The 16,415-nt window shown below is 41.3% G+C and overlaps 1 protein-coding gene across 1 annotated transcript in view; it reads left to right on the top strand.

Moving 5' to 3' along the window:
• Positions 1–986: 986 nt before the first annotated feature.
• Positions 987–16,415, top strand: part of LOC128224911 (ATP-binding cassette sub-family A member 2-like) — a 33,258-nt gene continuing 17,829 nt past the window's right edge. The window contains exons 1-23 of the mRNA XM_052935005.1: positions 987–1,173; positions 3,945–4,023; positions 4,577–4,654; positions 4,933–5,026; positions 5,172–5,283; positions 5,462–5,610; positions 5,944–6,065; positions 6,431–6,508; positions 6,730–6,846; positions 7,382–7,483; positions 7,721–7,762; positions 7,958–8,065; positions 8,474–8,591; positions 8,816–8,934; positions 9,269–9,367; positions 9,707–9,908; positions 10,121–10,293; positions 10,436–10,539; positions 12,098–12,212; positions 14,040–14,230; positions 14,481–14,631; positions 15,031–15,235; positions 15,775–15,942. Of these exons, the coding sequence (XP_052790965.1) occupies positions 4,577–4,654; positions 4,933–5,026; positions 5,172–5,283; positions 5,462–5,610; positions 5,944–6,065; positions 6,431–6,508; positions 6,730–6,846; positions 7,382–7,483; positions 7,721–7,762; positions 7,958–8,065; positions 8,474–8,591; positions 8,816–8,934; positions 9,269–9,367; positions 9,707–9,908; positions 10,121–10,293; positions 10,436–10,539; positions 12,098–12,212; positions 14,040–14,230; positions 14,481–14,631; positions 15,031–15,235; positions 15,775–15,942 (2,647 nt within the window). The 5' untranslated portion in view covers positions 987–1,173; positions 3,945–4,023. The remainder of the gene's footprint in view (positions 1,174–3,944; positions 4,024–4,576; positions 4,655–4,932; positions 5,027–5,171; positions 5,284–5,461; positions 5,611–5,943; positions 6,066–6,430; positions 6,509–6,729; positions 6,847–7,381; positions 7,484–7,720; positions 7,763–7,957; positions 8,066–8,473; positions 8,592–8,815; positions 8,935–9,268; positions 9,368–9,706; positions 9,909–10,120; positions 10,294–10,435; positions 10,540–12,097; positions 12,213–14,039; positions 14,231–14,480; positions 14,632–15,030; positions 15,236–15,774; positions 15,943–16,415) is intronic.

Below are 16,415 nucleotides of genomic sequence, written 5' to 3'. Positions count from 1 at the left end.
TGGTGCATTACTGAAGGGTTTTGGGTGTTTTTAACTGTTGTGTATCACAACGTTCAAAAGGTATTGTCCCCTTAACTGAACATTTAAGCTAGCTTGTGAAATTTACGATTTATTTGTTTATGACCATTATTGTGTATCTTTACTCCATTTTACATGAATAAATGCAAATATTACACGACCCAGCATGAGGCGCTTGGCCTTTGTCTGAAAGGAATTAAGTACAATGGAAGTGTTCAATGTAAATATCAATTATTTACCATAGAAACGTACGATAATACGAGAATACCTCAGGCGATCGAAGTGGTTATTCACGAATATTGTACTTAAAATGACACTCTTATTTAAAATCAAATTTGAGTGATAAACCTTGAACAACTTACTACATAATGCATTTATCGAAAATATTAATTACTAATACCAAGATTGTAACCATGTATTTAACAGCTGAAAACGCAAAAAAATATTAACTGATTGGTGAATGCTTAAAGATTTACTATGATTAACTATCATTTATTAAGGTAGAAAAACCGTGTTTTCTGCACATTTCTTTCAAAATAAATTCAGTATCCTTTATAAGAACCGTTGTTTCCGACAATTCTTCACCCTTTTTGATATATTATTTAACCAATTGGATTATGGCTGCTAAATCTTTTTTGGGAGTAAGTGTGCATCTTTAAGCTATTAAACCTGTGACATGTACCATTTAATGTGTTTTGGTACATTAAAGAATAGCCAAATAAACAATGAATCATTTGATTCCAAGTGTTTAAATTTTAAACGGTTAGTTGTAATAAAGACTATATCAATTATTTCACTGAAATAAACTGAATTGAACTATCCAAATACCGTGGTATAAATACCGCACATTTCATGGTTTGAAGACAAGTTACGGCCTATTAATTTTGTAAACATTGATCTATATTTATACCCGACTATACCCATGCGATCAATCATCGATCCGCACCTAAGCGGATATATATCAGCCTGGTTTACAATGCCATTGATTGATTTAATTTCTCATTACATTTCTATTGTAACGTAGAAATAGTCCATACCGTCCGGCATATACCGACGAGGAGTATTTATCAGTCGTAAACGTGTTATCACATATAACAGGAAGTGTTTTAACGAGTCCGTAATACAGCTGTAGGAATATTGTGCGACCAATTAATCGTAAGTAGAACATTGAACAATGTTATGGTTTAACACGGTTGTAAATTCGTTAAGTTATGTTTTGGAACAGTTATGACATGCATTCAGTACCTTATTGTACATACTGCAGTATGCGCCTATGTGTTTTATGCTCTGATGACAGAAAATAATCATCAGAACTTCACCATTGTCGACCATTATATGTAAACATTCAAAGGCAATTGACACTCATGCATTAAAAACGTGTAACTCAAGGATATAGTATACAGCTTTAAGTGCATGCACTTTATGAGCAACCCATCGTCGGATTTTCCTGATACACTACTGCGCAATGCTTATGAAGTACTGTATAACGGAATTAAGAACCGTGGTTGCCGTGATCTCAGTTTTTTTCTGATGATCTTGAATTATGTTATCATCTTCACTAGCTGATCCAGGGGGCGCACCGGGCGCACACACCCCAATCGGAACTCCTCGGCTAGTATCAAGATATGGCTATCTCGAAGCTTGACGGAGATGGCCGAGTTGTTACGATTGCACACACCCCTCAAAAAGTCAAGTTTTACTTTTAATTTCGATATAGGAGACAAAAAGTAATAAGTTACGCCCAAAATGTTCATTTCAGACTAGAAATTGAAAAGGAAAATATAGGGGAACACCCTCAAACACCCCTACCAACACTTACAACATATTAATTTCGGTTCTAAGGGAGGGGCGCTGGTCTAAAGATTTACACCCTTTAGTCACGCCCCCTCAAACATCAACTCCTGACGCCACCCCTGATCTTTTCTGCAATATGAGAGGAATCAAAGTTGAATTAATCATTCAGAAGTGCAATTCGATTCAACTCAATCAGTGTTCATAAGCTTGCATGCATCTCGGCATTGTCCTTGTCCTTGGTGGATGGGACCACGAGGCCTGGGACCTGTAAATCAAATGAACACTTCACTGTGGTGGGGCTAAGAGTCTCGCGACCTGTATATCATGTGACCACCTTGGTTGGGCCACGAGGCCTGGAACCTGTATATCATGTGACCACCGTGGTTGGGCCACGAGGCCTGGAACCTGTATATCATGTGACCACCGTGGTTGGGCCACGAGGCCTGGAACCTGTATATCATGTGACCACCGTGGTTGGGCCACGAGGCCTGGAACCTGTATATCATGTGACCACCTTGGTTGGGCCACGAGGCCTGGAACCTGTATATCATGTGACCACCGTGGTTGGGCCACGAGGCCTGGAACCTGTATATCATGTGACCACCGTGGTTGGGCCACGTCGCCTGGGACCTGTATATCATGTGACCACCGTGGTTGGGCCACGTCGCCTTGGACCTGTGTATCGTGTGACCGATTCACCTTGGTGGGTCCACGAGGCCTAGGACCTGTAAATCGTATGACCACTTCACCGAAGTGGGGCCACAAGGCCTGGGACCTGTATATCGTGTGACCACTTCAGCGTGGTGGGGTCACGAGGCCTAGGACATGTATATCATGTGATCACCTCATCTGGTGGGACCACGAGGCCTGGGACCTGTAAATCAAATGAACACTTCACTGTGGTGGGGCTAAGAGTCTCGCGACCTGTATATCATGTGACCACCTTGGTTGGGCCACGAGGCCTGGAACCTGTATATCATGTGACCACCGTGGTTGGGCCACGAGGCCTGGAACCTGTATATCATGTGACCACCGTGGTTGGGCCACGAGGCCTGGAACCTGTATATCATGTGACCACCGTGGTTGGGCCACGTCGCCTTGGACCTGTGTATCATGTGACCACTTCACCTTGGTGGGTCCACGAGGCCTAGGACCTGTAAATCGTATGACCACTTCACCGTAGTGGAGCCACAAGGCCTGGGACCTGTATATCGTGTGACCACTTCAGCGTGGTGGGGTCACGGGGCCTGGGACATGTATATCATGTGATCACCTCATCTGGTGGGGCCATGAGGCCTTGGACCTTTATTTCGTGTGACCACTTCACCGTGATGAGGCCACGAAGCCTGTGACCTGTATATCATGTGAGCACTTCACTGGTGGGGCCACGAGGAATGCGACCTGTGTATCATGTGACCACTTATCCGTGGTGGTGCCACGAGGTCTGCGACCTGTGTATCATGTGACCACTTATCCGTGGTGGTGCCACGAGGCCTGCGACCTGTATTATCATGTGAGCACTTCACTATGATGGGGTCACGAAGAATGCGATCTGTGTATCATGTGACCACTTATCCGTGGTGGTGCCACGAGGAATGCGACCTGTGTATCATGTGACCACTTATCCGTGGTGGTGCCACGAGGTCTCCGACCTGTGTATCATGTGACCACTTATCCGTGGTGGTGCCACGAGGAATGCGACCTGTGTATCATGTGACCACTTATCCGTGGTGGTGCCACGAGGTCTGCGACCTGTGTATCATGTGAGCACTTCACTTTGATGGGGTCACGAAGAATGCGATTTGTGTATCATGTGACCACTTATCCGTGGTGGGGCCACAAGGTCTGCGACCTTTATAGCAGGTGACCGCTTTACCTTGGTGGGGCCACGAGGCCTGGGACCTGTATTTCGTTTGTCCACTTTACCGTGGTAGGGCCACAAGGCGTTTGGATTATATATCATATATATTTTCAAAAGGCTACATTTGTTGATATTCATTTATGCATAGGTTTATATATGAAGTTGTCATGATAATTTCCGAATAGTGCGAATGGACCTCAATCGCATAGAACTCTGCCCCTAAAACTACAACAAAAACTGCTTATTTAACTCTTTTTTCAACCCATTTCAGGTTTGGCTGTTTATTTCGACTGTGGGAACTGCTATATGGGGTTGAATGAAAGTGGGCTGATCGAGCGAGACTGTTCAGGGTAGGTTACGTAAGCTGAATCGATTGATGGCTGTGTGCATCTGATGCAACGTCGACCTTTCACGCATCTCAACGATGACATGCAATGCGGTTATGTATGGAAATGCATGTTTTTGTCGTTGTTACCGGGTAACGGATGCAAGTCCATACATATTGTCTGAATATCACCTCAAACAGTTTAATAAAAGGTTCATGCCAATGAACTGATTGATGTATTCCATAGGAATATAAGTAGATAAGTAAATTTACAGCATACATATAAGCCCAGCCCTCTTATGTTACCAAACACACAACTCTCTGAGAGTTTTCCAAAAAACACGGTGATGGTCATTTACTTTCACAGTCTGAAATTAAAAATATATGCTTTATATAATGTGTTTGCAACTTGCAATATATTCATTGTATATACACCATCAGGATCTAACCATATATTGTAAACCTTTCACTGCATTGGATTCACAACAACCTTGTGTATGTTTACCCCGGTGACATGTCATCCATATACGATACACTGCATTTGTCCGTATACTCACATACAGGGTTTTATTCTTCAGATGGGGCGCGTGCCCGGGTTTGGTCTGCAATTGAGGCTGCTACTATGGAAAAACTGGCTGACCAAGAAACGACATCCGGTGAGGGCGTCATATTTTCTGCGTTAAGTGTCACGGATATGTTGATGTTTTGCATTAAAACACAGTAGGAAGTAACTTAACAATTGTGTTTGGAATTCCGTCAAAACGAGTGTTTGGTTTTGAATCAGATTCTATTGACGTTAAGCTTTGTGGTTGTTGAAGCGTTTTCAACGCGCACTAGCTAAGAACCGGATGGGCGGAGCATGCGCATCACTGTTCTGGAAGCTATGGTTCTCCTGTATATATATTGTTTATAACTTATGTGTGTGTATATCCAGGTGGTCAGTATCTTGGAAGTGGTCATCCCGCTGGTTCTGTTTGTGGTGATCCTGTGTATCCGCCGCTCACAGACTGTATATCCGCAGCCAACACGTGAGTGTTGACTTGGGCTTTCATTATTTTACTATATTGCAATGACAAACTTGTAAGGCTTTCTCACAAAATAAATTCTAGAAAGCTTCTTAAATGATGCAAAGACATGCATTGAAGCTTCATTGGCGTCATTGTGGTGTTTCAGGTCACTATCGGGCCCAGCCTCTGTTGTCAGCAGGCGTGGTTCCCGTCCTCCAGACGTTCTGTGTCCACGACGGCTCCAGGGCAGAAAGTGTCTTCACCAGGGACAACCCGCGGTAAGTTAAACCCTTCTATCGCTCTATATAACACATTCGCTCTAAATAGAATTAGTAATTATTGTCTAATGATCGCGGTAAAAATGGATTCCTTTGTGTCGTTGGTTCTTATTTTGATCTTGAGGAAAACAAATTCTTGAAGGATCGTTTATTCTGAAATTCATTACGCTATTTCTAGATTGGAGGAAGTTTTGCGGACAGTAACTATGGTAGCGGAAGGTCTGGAACCGCTTCTGGAACGTCTAGGCTCCGATGATGGTGTCAGCGTGAACGCGACGCTAGACACGCTACTGGACATGGCTTCCCGCGTACCGAAGAATTTTACATGTAAGCGATCGGTTACACTAAATGTAGCATGTGTCCGTTCGAGTGGTCGTCAGTAGTGGTGTATGAAATCGTTAACCTTGCCCAAAATTGTTTGCAATGCCAATAACACTAGCTTTATGCCCCCATTGACAACAACAGAGATCGTATTCGCTAGCAGCTGATAAATAAGCTCAGTTTCCAGCAATTAATGGTTACTTTTGTTGTTGCGGTTTCACCGATCTGTTGAATCATATTATGTTAGCGAATGTTAGTTACATTGTCCTTAATATATACACCAAGATAGAATCCACATCAGTGTTAAACCAGCTGATCTTTGTTTTTGATATGTTTCAGCGATTCCTCTCTCTTCTCTTCTGAATAACTCTACAGAGACGTCCGGCCGTTTGAACGGCGACTTCCGGTTGATTGAGGTAACGGCCCAGAAACTACTGGAGAGTAACGTCAACGTGGCGGCGGTACGTACGTTGTATTAGAACGTAGGATAACAAACCAGAATAATATTAACTATTGATTTATAGGCTCTAGACAGACTTTAATATCGATATCATAAGATTCATTAAAACACGGCTGCTTCCGATCGTATTATGGTGTGTTAAAGGGTTAGGGGTAAAAAGACATATTTTTTTCAGTGGACAAGGGTTGTTTATTTATATCTAAGCCAAAGATGTTATAGTGGCAAGTTTATATCGCCCTTTTTTCCATATACATATTTGTCTATTTTTCGACGGGGTAATGTTTTAGTTTCTTAGGTTTTGTTCTGTGAATTATAACTACAACAGGTCTAGTATGTTTTGTCATGTTAATTATTTTCTCGTTTAAGGTTGTTGACCTGGTGCTGCAGTTGATTTCTGAGAATGCAGAGACCATTCTTGCGTCAAGAGGCGATCCAGCCTCGTTGGTAGGTTACTGCGTGGTGCATGGATGGTACATGTAGAATGTCTTATGTACTTCTACTTTCTAGTCAATACGTTTTCACATCATGTGTTATGTATTGTCCAAGTTCAAGGTTACATGTACACAGGCATAGTCGAACTAGTATGGAGTGAAGGAAAACAAACACAGGTTGAATGAAAAGCGGGCATTTTATTTAAAATAGCTGACTTTTGTGTTGTTTTCCAGAGAGATCCGCTGCCCGCCAAGGTTCGTGAAGCCGTATGCCGCGCTGACAAGATGGCGAACGCCAGTGCACACCTGGCTGTTCTTCTACCCTCTTCCGGTGTGGAGTCAGCAGAAATGGTATCACTATTTCTCATGGACACATTATAAACAAAATGAAATGTTTACAGTGTAAACAACACATGCACGTTTATAAATTGTCTATAACATAAAATCATGGAAATTATTTATTAATGATAACTAGATGAATCTTATAGCTAAACACGCACAAATATTAATTGACTGGTGGGTCCTTAAAGATTTACAGTGATCAACTTTCATCTCATAAAGTAGAAATCCGGTTTTCTGCAACTTTCTTTCAAATTAAACACGGTAACCTTCGTAAGAACCATTGTATGCAATATTTATTCATCCCATTCGGTAAATCAGAACAGTTGCATTAATTTTGGTTCTGCTGATTTGGAGTAAGAGTGCATCTTCAAGCTATTCTTGTATGTTGTTTATACACTGTGTAATTACCGTCACACAGTTTCTGTCAAATTTTACTTTATTTCGGATAAATCATTACATTAAAAAATTCACTTTCCTCGACTTTGTGCTACCATGATTATATGGATTACAAACAGTTACTAATAAGCCTCAACTTTCAAAACAGGACGAGCTGGTTGAAGGTCTGTGCGGAATGCCGGAGAATGATTTCGAGGAACTTGTGCAATATTTCTTGACCAGCGTCAATATAACCGCCTTACTACAACAGGTACAAGTTTTAATTTAAATTATCAACTTTTCTTTGCTGTAATAACCTCCAACGTATATCGAATATCACCAATAATTCTTATCGAACGCATATTTTTACAATTATACACGAAATATACTTCACGTTGTAAATAGTTTGTAGTAACTGGGTTTTTTCTAGGGTAAAAGTGTGCTGTTCAATATGCCTCTGTCTTTATTGTGAATACGAAGAAGCATGTAATTGTTTTCTTTCTTTTAGACCCGAGCAGAAGATTTGAACCTTTCATGGATAACCTCACAGGTATGTTATATGAGTTAGTGTTTAAAGTATCACTGAATTAAGAGGAACGTCCAACTTTGAATTCTATAAACTTAATTGATGGCGTTCCCTGTACAAGATAGAACTTTCAGCGAAAATCTTAATTAATTAATCTTCACTACTTTCATGATATATATACCTACATATTCTACTTTATGGCCCCTGTTTGCGCTTCAGGAAGTACTGTCCATGCTGGCGGCCCTAGAGGTTGCGGGCCGGAAGTTGGTGCCGCCCTGGCTGGCCGGGGAGCTCGGCTGCGTGTCCTTCCAGAAACATATCAACGAGGTAAGTTAGTATGCTGGTGAAAAAGAGGTACAAATATCACAATGAAAGGTTGGAAACATTATTCCATTTTTTGTCATAGCTCTAATAGGATGTGGCTTGTGCTTTGCTCTCGGATGTTGTATCGGACTGTGATCAATCGTTATGATTGCAGTCGAACCCCGTTGGCTCGATAAAATACCTCGAGCCTCGGAAAATTCGAGCCAAGCGGAAATGTTTACTTTCGGTTTAAAAAAAATCGGTCCTTTAAGACTAGTTCGAGCCAACGAGGAATTTAAGCCAAGCGAGTTCGAGCCAACGGGGTTCGACTGTATTTGAAATAGCATGTCAATAAAAAGCTTGGCACTCTGATGATCTACGCTTAGATAAGCTATGTCTACAATAAAAACAAACACAAATAACGAATTACAGATTAGTAAACCTGAGACCCGAGAGAAACATTGGCGAAAGTTTTGGACGCTGATTGAACCGTTGCTTTGCGGAAGTGACGTCAAGAAAGCTCGTGATCTTCATGAATCAGCGAAAGAAGGTACTTATATCGTTAGTGACGGATTTTTCATATAAATGAAATTAAAATTTGCTGCAAGATAAAAGTATTTATGTGATTTTTTAAAAAAAAGAAACGTTTTCTTTTCTTCCTCTTTCAAATACATGTAGTATGACTGGTAATGAAATACCATCAGTATGCGACTGAGTTTGTCAGAAAATTGATTTACACTCAATGTTATTCTCTTTCCCAATCTTCAATTACAGAAGCGCCTTTTAATCACGACCAGAAAGCGCTACTGGAAGTCATATACCGGCTGCAACACCGAGCGCCGCGTATCCTGTACGCCCCAAACAACACCTTGGTCAACACCCTCATACACAAGGTGGGTACCAACAATACAGGGTCAACTTCATTTGTTAGCGCATTAACCTTCTTGTTTGCAGCTATAATTTAACTGGTGTGAAAAAAATCTTGAATATTCCATGTGCTCATCTGTGAGGTCCACCATTGATGATATGATATCTTCCACTGATCACGCATAATCTTCCACGTGTCACGTCAAATTGACCACCTTTTTACAAATACTGATCAGTGAACCCAGTTATGAGGTCCACTGACCGGTAGTGGTTTGGGTAAGCCACAAACTATTAAATTCATTACATTTGAGAGCATTTGATGACAAGATTTATATTACACAATTCAGATGCTTTTTTAAGGTGAATGAGACGTTCAGACTGGTGGAGAACATCACGAGGTCGGTCAGGCGGCTGTCCCAGGAGGTGCCCCAGGTCACGGACAGGCTCTGGAAAATGACGGTCAGTTGTTTAACATTTAGATATATTATCAAATATACATGTCATTATATGGAAGAAAAAATATCAGACTCCTGTATGTAAACACATATTTCCATTTCAGGCCTAATTGTAATGTTTAATTAGTATTCATAATTAACTTGTCACCCTAGTTGCAATACAAGTAATTGGCGACACTATTTACTACATGTTTTTCGGTTAAAAACATTTTTCCTTTTTTTTGCATATTCTAATGGCAATGAAAACCTGAATTCTGTATAACTGTTATGGGAGATTGGGAAAGCATAAAGACTGTTAAATACACAATTTTAAAACTTTCCCCACAATTTCATCTCACTCCAGGACAACTCAACCTCAGCTGTAGTGGATGTGTTGGTCAAGCACGGACAGCGGGCAGTGAGCGGCCTGGGAGATCTGACGTGCCTGTGGCTGACCGGGGTGGGCAGCGTCAACTTGGACCTTTTCCGGGGCTTTTCATCTGAGGCGGACCTGGAGAACTACTTCCTTACCAGACAGTTCCGGGATAACGTCACCGTCATCGCTGGTACATGCGTCGCTTTGCATAAAATCTAACGTCCCCGTCACTACTAGTGTTACATAAAATGTCCCCGATGACATGGAATCTGCCTTTATAGTCAGGTTTGAGTATTCTGTAAAGTTTAAAGCGGCTTACTTTGATAAGGAAAAGATGGTCACTTTTGTTCGCAACGCTTTGTCTAAACCTCTGAAATATCACAAAATGCATTTACTTCTCAGGCTTAGTGTTCGATAACCTCGGTGACGTCAATCTGCCACGTCATATCCGGTACCGTATTCGACAGAACGCTACCTTGAACCCGCCGACCAATCAGGTGCGAGCGCCAATATGGTATCCAAGCCCGGGATCCAACAACCTAGATTACTACAACTTTGGCTTTGTCTGGATACAGGTAACTATATAAGCTCCGAGTCCGAACATACTTATACCCCTGTGCACACCAATTTCAACTTCTTTTTCATGGAGTACCTTTTACCATACCACATCAAAGATCAAACTCGGTTTACATCACGTGACATGTTCTCTCTTCCTAGGAGGCTATAGAACGGGCGATTGTGTCCCTACAAACGGGCACGGCCTATTTCCGGCATGGCGCGCTGCTCCACCGGATGCCCTACCCCTGCTGGAACTGGGACCAGTAAGTAATCGCTTATTTACATAATGCTATTCTTTTTTCCAGGATACATATATTTATTATGATCTTATTCATTTGCCGGTAAAATTATGCAACAAGAGTATATATGAGTTGTTAAAGCACGTTAGTTACACATCCTAGTAATACTTTTGAGAGTGCCGCTCAAATTCTTTGTTATGTATTTTGGCAAAAATGTTTCTTGAATGACTTCGCCCACCTCGTGTCATATTTTTTGTTTAGTAATTTTATAATAACGTCACTGTGCCATGCTTTCCCTTGTTTGTGACTGCCGGTGTCAGCTCTGGTATCTATTACTTGTTTCCCGAGGTACATAACGTATTAAGCTTATTTTCACGTAATCATTTTGCTCCCACATATAACGGTCATACAAGTTGCGTGTCACGACTCATATTTGAGTTATAATCCATGTCAGCCACATAACTTCTTAATGTTATCACTTGTTGGATAAATAAGTCTTCAACAATTATTCAACAATTATTCCCAGTGTTTTAACGTGTCAGAGGTACATATCTGCCACATCAATTCTAAATGCTGTCACGTGTCAATGGTACAATTCTGCCACTTGACTTGCACATGTTGTCACGTGTCAATGGTACAATTCTGCCACTTGACTTGCACATGTTGTCACGTGTCAATGGTACAATTCTGCCACTTGACATGCAAATGTTGTCACGTGTCAGAGGTATAATTCTGCCACTTGACTTGCACATGTTGTCACATGTCAATGGTACAATTATGCCACTTGACTTGCACATGTTGTCAAGTGTCAATGGTACAATTCTGCCACTTGACTTGCAAATGTTGTCACGTGTCAATGGTACAATTCTGCCACTTGACTTGCACATGTTGTCACGTGTCAATGGTACAATTCTGCCACTTGACTTGTACATGTTGTCACGTGGCAATGGTACAATTCTGCCACTTGACTTGCAAATGCTGTCACGTGTCAATGGTACAATTCTGCCACTTGACTTGCACATGTTGTCACGTGTCAATGGTACAATTCTGCCACTTGACATGCACATGTTGTCACGTATCAATGTCACAATTCTGCCACTTGACTTGCACACGTTGTCACGTGTCAATGGTACAATTCTGCCACTTGACTTGCACATGTTGTCACGTGTCAATGGTACAATTCTGCCACTTGACATGCAAATGTTGTCACGTGTCAGAGGTATAATTCTGCCACTTGACTTGCACACGTTGTCACGTGTCAATGGTACAATTCTGCCACTTGACTTGCACATGTTGTCACGTGTCAATGGTACAATTCTGCCACTTGACATGCAAATGTTGTCACGTGTCAGAGGTATAATTCTGCCACTTGACTTGCACATGTTGTCACGTGGCATAGGTATAATTCTGCCACTTGACATGCACATGTTCTCACGTGGCATAGGTACCATTCTGCCACTTGGCATGCACATGTATTCACGTGGCATAGGTACATGTCTGCCAGTTGACTCACATAATTGATGTTGTCACGTGTCAGAGGAACATGTTTTCATCATGTCTTACCAATGTTTTCACCTGTCAGGTTTGTGTGGCTGATCCAGCACGTTGTGCCGCTGTGCCTGATGCTGGCTTGGGTGTACGCGGTGGCCATACTCGTGCAGAGACTCGTGCACGAGAAGGAAGTCCGGCTAAAGGAGGTGAATTAAACGTTGTTGTTAATATAAGAACGATTTAATGCAAGTATAAGCACTATTTTGGAACGAAGTTTGTATAATTTCAATTACGGATGCTGTAACTGTTTTGTACCATAATGTCAAGGTTAGTTATGTGAATATATTGAAATATTGCATTTGATACGCACGCTATATATTACATGGTAAGAGTTCTGTCTGTTCCGTCTGGCCGTTCTGATATGAGAAAATTACCTAATGGTCGAAAATGGTCTGCCAGTCACTGACTTACACTCAATATATATGGTCGGCAATCATGGTACTTAATTCCTTTATACTTCTTATATACCGTGGGACAATTGACTGACAAAATCTGGGTTTAGTTTATAGGGAAGACAACTCTTCTTCTAATGACTTCGATGTAACAATTAAAAAATCTTTAATAACCCATTTGTGTCAGTAGCCTCCATGGCTGTGTGGTCTTGACTGCTGTCAATAGTCATTGTAATGAAAAGGTAAACCCGTTTCAAATTCGGTTTTAGCCAGAAGAATTTTCTACGGGAAAGCACCTGGTACCTTGCCTCATTAATTATTTATGAATACGTAAGTTTCGTAGCCAAATCGCCCACCATACACAACGAAGCATAGCATAGTATTGATCGGGAGTGTCCGACGATGCATATCACACTACTATGAGAAACTATTTACATGCGTTCCACAATAGCCTTTCTTTCGTACCTTTTAGAACAGGGAGCCATTTTGACGTTCCACTACTAGATCCGTAAATCGGCTGATTTCTTAAGATTCTATGTACAAATTTCTACCTGCCATACAAGTGCCCTACTGGTTTGCCGACCTTCCGTCCGTCCCTTCGAATATAAACTGGAGGCTGCAATAACTCGAGAATCATGCAAGCACCCAGTTGCGTTTAACTAAAACAATGAATATATATGTTTTATACCACTGTTCGACTTAAACTTACAATAACTCTAGAATTATTCAAGCTAGGATAATGCAAGTTTGTATGTGGATAAAAAAATTAGAAAGAAAATTATGCACGTTGTTTTATTTTTTCAATCAAAAAGTTTGGTTTCTTTGGCAACGAACAATTTGTAAATACCACTTTTTGACAGATCTTGGTATATTAACGTTTTAATGTAGTATACATTCATGAAACTTGGTATGTACAAAGAAGCCATTATTAGATTACTTTTTAGTGGATCCTGCGATAATTCAAGAAGTATGCGTACTAGGTATATGAAACCTTGTGTACAATGGGTTAGTAACAAAGACGGAAAGTATGCATATCATTTACAAATATTGTCACTATGACAACAAAACCGATAGGGGACTATTGTATTGTTAGCATTACGTGGCACCTTTGTGTTCCGTCCATTTTAATCCTAGGAGGACTTTAGTGCAGGCTAAGGGGTTATCAATAATGACGAGAGATGACCATAAAGAAGTGTGTTTGTAATGCACGAACATAGAAATAGAAACACTTGCAGTGTGCAATAGTGCTGTAATGACAGTTTTCAGACATTCCCGGTTTCTAAAGGGCACTGTAGTGTCATCCCACGTATCTCTGAGATGATCTTGACAACACGTGGCTGGCAATTGCTTCCTTATTTGTTGTACTTAACATTGACATTTAACTAAGCTCTAACTACGAAAGAAAACACTCTATATAGTACAATTATAGGCTTTATATACTGAATTTACTGCCTCATGAACTAATTTATGATCATATGCATGTATGAACCGATGTACAATTAGTTTTATGGACTATTCCATGATCCTTCAGTTATACAAGCTATTGTATGTCACCTTTCTCTCTCTCTACTCCGTCATCAGGTGATGCGGATGATGGGCCTAGGGGACGGCGTACACTGGAGCGGCTGGCTGATCACTTCTGGTCTCCAATTCTCCCTGACGGCGGCCGCGATTACGGTGATGCTCCACGCTGGGAACGTTCTTCCTCGCTCCAACCCAATTATCATCTTTATCTACTTGGAGACGTTCGCCATCTCGTCCATAGCATTCTCGTATGGCAACAGTACTTATTACGTGTATACAGTTGTCGTTGCCTCGCCTCGGCCAATATCACTCTAGGCCATAACAAATTATTTTTACTGACACCATAGCCAATCATGGTCAATTATTATTCTAAACGATTAAGTCCGATATTTTCTTAATAGAAAGAACGTTCACTACCACTCACAGACATTTAAGTGTTCGATACCCACCTACAAAACGTCCATTTCATCATCCTCTTTTCATGCTTTTCCTCGGCAGATTCCTGGTGGCGAGTGTGTTTTCCCGGGCGAAGCTGGCGGCGGCGTGTGCCGGCATCTTCTACTTTGTCACCTACGTGCCGTACATGTACATCGCCGTTACCGAAAGTGTCCGGAAGACGCAGACTTCCGCAAGCATCAAGTGTGCAGCGGTAAATACATGTAGAGAGGGATAGTAGTTTTAGGGATAAAACGGACAGATCAATATCGATCGCTAGTTTCACAATTTGTGGAAGAAGTCATAAAATGAAACGATTTGACATTGTGTTGAAAATATACAGTCTAAATACTGTTTACCCTTTACAAGCAATACTAAAAACTATTGCAAATATTTAAACGAAACTGAATTTGTTCCACTTCTATATGAGCGACGAACGGTCCTTAAATTTCGAGAATTGTTCTAACACATCCTTAAATAGTTGTAACTTTCATTTAAGGTTAACGTAAACATACAGCTAATACGATTACGAAATTACGTAAATTTAAAATTCCCTATCTTTTATGGAAAACTTTAAGGTGCTTATTTATAAATACTTTTTTGGATATTCCAGTCGCTGCTGTCAACGTCAGCCCTTGGTTTAGGCGGAAAGTATCTGTTTCTGTACGAGTTGGAGGGGTCGGGGCTGCAGTGGGTGACCCTTGGGAGCTCACCCCGGGAGAAGGATGACTTCTCAATGCTTCACGCTCTAGTTATTATGGCTGGGGACACTCTACTGTACTTTCTGCTGGCCTGGTACATCGAGAATATATATCCGGGTAGGTTCCAGTGAGAATAAACATGTACAACCGCTTAGGTTTCGATGAAATATACAACAGGTAGGTCCAAATAAGGGTTAATTCCAAGTGAGATATACATCTGGGTAGGTCCCAGTGTAAGGTAGGTTCAAGGGAGATATACATCCGGTAGGTCCCAGTAAGAATATACACCCGGGTAGGTCCAAGCGAAAAGATACACATGGGAAGGTCCCATTGAAATATACATCAAGGTAGGTCCGAGTAAGGTGTATGTCACAGTAAGATAATACACACAGGTGTGTCCTAGTGTTTTATCGTGTATGACGTCAAGGAATATCCCTTTCATCCCGAAGATATTTACATTTCAAGAATTTATGTAAATCAAAACATAACTGTTAAAAGAGAATACATACAAAATCAATGGGGGCTTAACCTTTACGGCCTTAGGTTGGCAGAAAGGGATTGATGTATTAAAACGAATGATTAATGTTAAGAAATTTCTATTACATGCAGTTGTACTATCATGTTAAATTAAAATGAATGTTTGTTTTTGACTTTAGGTGCTTACGGTATCCCGAAGCCGTGGTATTTTCCACTCACGCCTAGCTTCTGGTGCGGTGTCACATCAGATATGACGTCATGGTCACCCGAGCGACTGTTTGGGATTCGTAAAAAATATCGTCTGCAACATAACCAAAGTGACACTCGTACGGAAAACGACAACTACGGTTGGTATAGTTGCATTCAAACATTGAAGTTTATCTTTCTTTGCTCCCACAATGTTGACAATTAGAGGTACACAATTTTAGATCTAAATTTCGGACTGACCGTTTTCAGTTAGGGGATATCTCTTTTAAGACGGATTTTGACAGACTAGACGAGTGTTGGTGCGGATCGAGCAAATAGTGTGTGTGTCGAATAGAGCCCGGGCCGGCTGGTGGTGGTCAACTATTTTTTATTTGTGTTGTATTTCCTTTCGCATACTCCGGCTTGTATTTGTGTGGGTGTAGCCAGGAGTGTGACTTTCGGTGGAAGGCCCGCCGTGGTGTTGAGCTATACACTATATGTGTAACGTTTCCTTTTGCAGACACTGGCGTGTATTGGTGCGTATGTAGCCAGGAATGTGACTGTCGGGTCGAGGTCCGGCCGAATGGTCTGAGGCTCACCATGTTGTTGAATTATACTCTATGTGTGTTATATT

Source organism: Mya arenaria, chromosome 17 (genome assembly GCF_026914265.1).
Source record: "Mya arenaria isolate MELC-2E11 chromosome 17, ASM2691426v1".
Taxonomy (NCBI): domain Eukaryota; kingdom Metazoa; phylum Mollusca; class Bivalvia; order Myida; family Myidae; genus Mya; species Mya arenaria.
The sequence above is the reverse complement of the archived record's forward strand: the minus strand, read 5'-3'. Positions and strand labels throughout refer to the sequence as shown.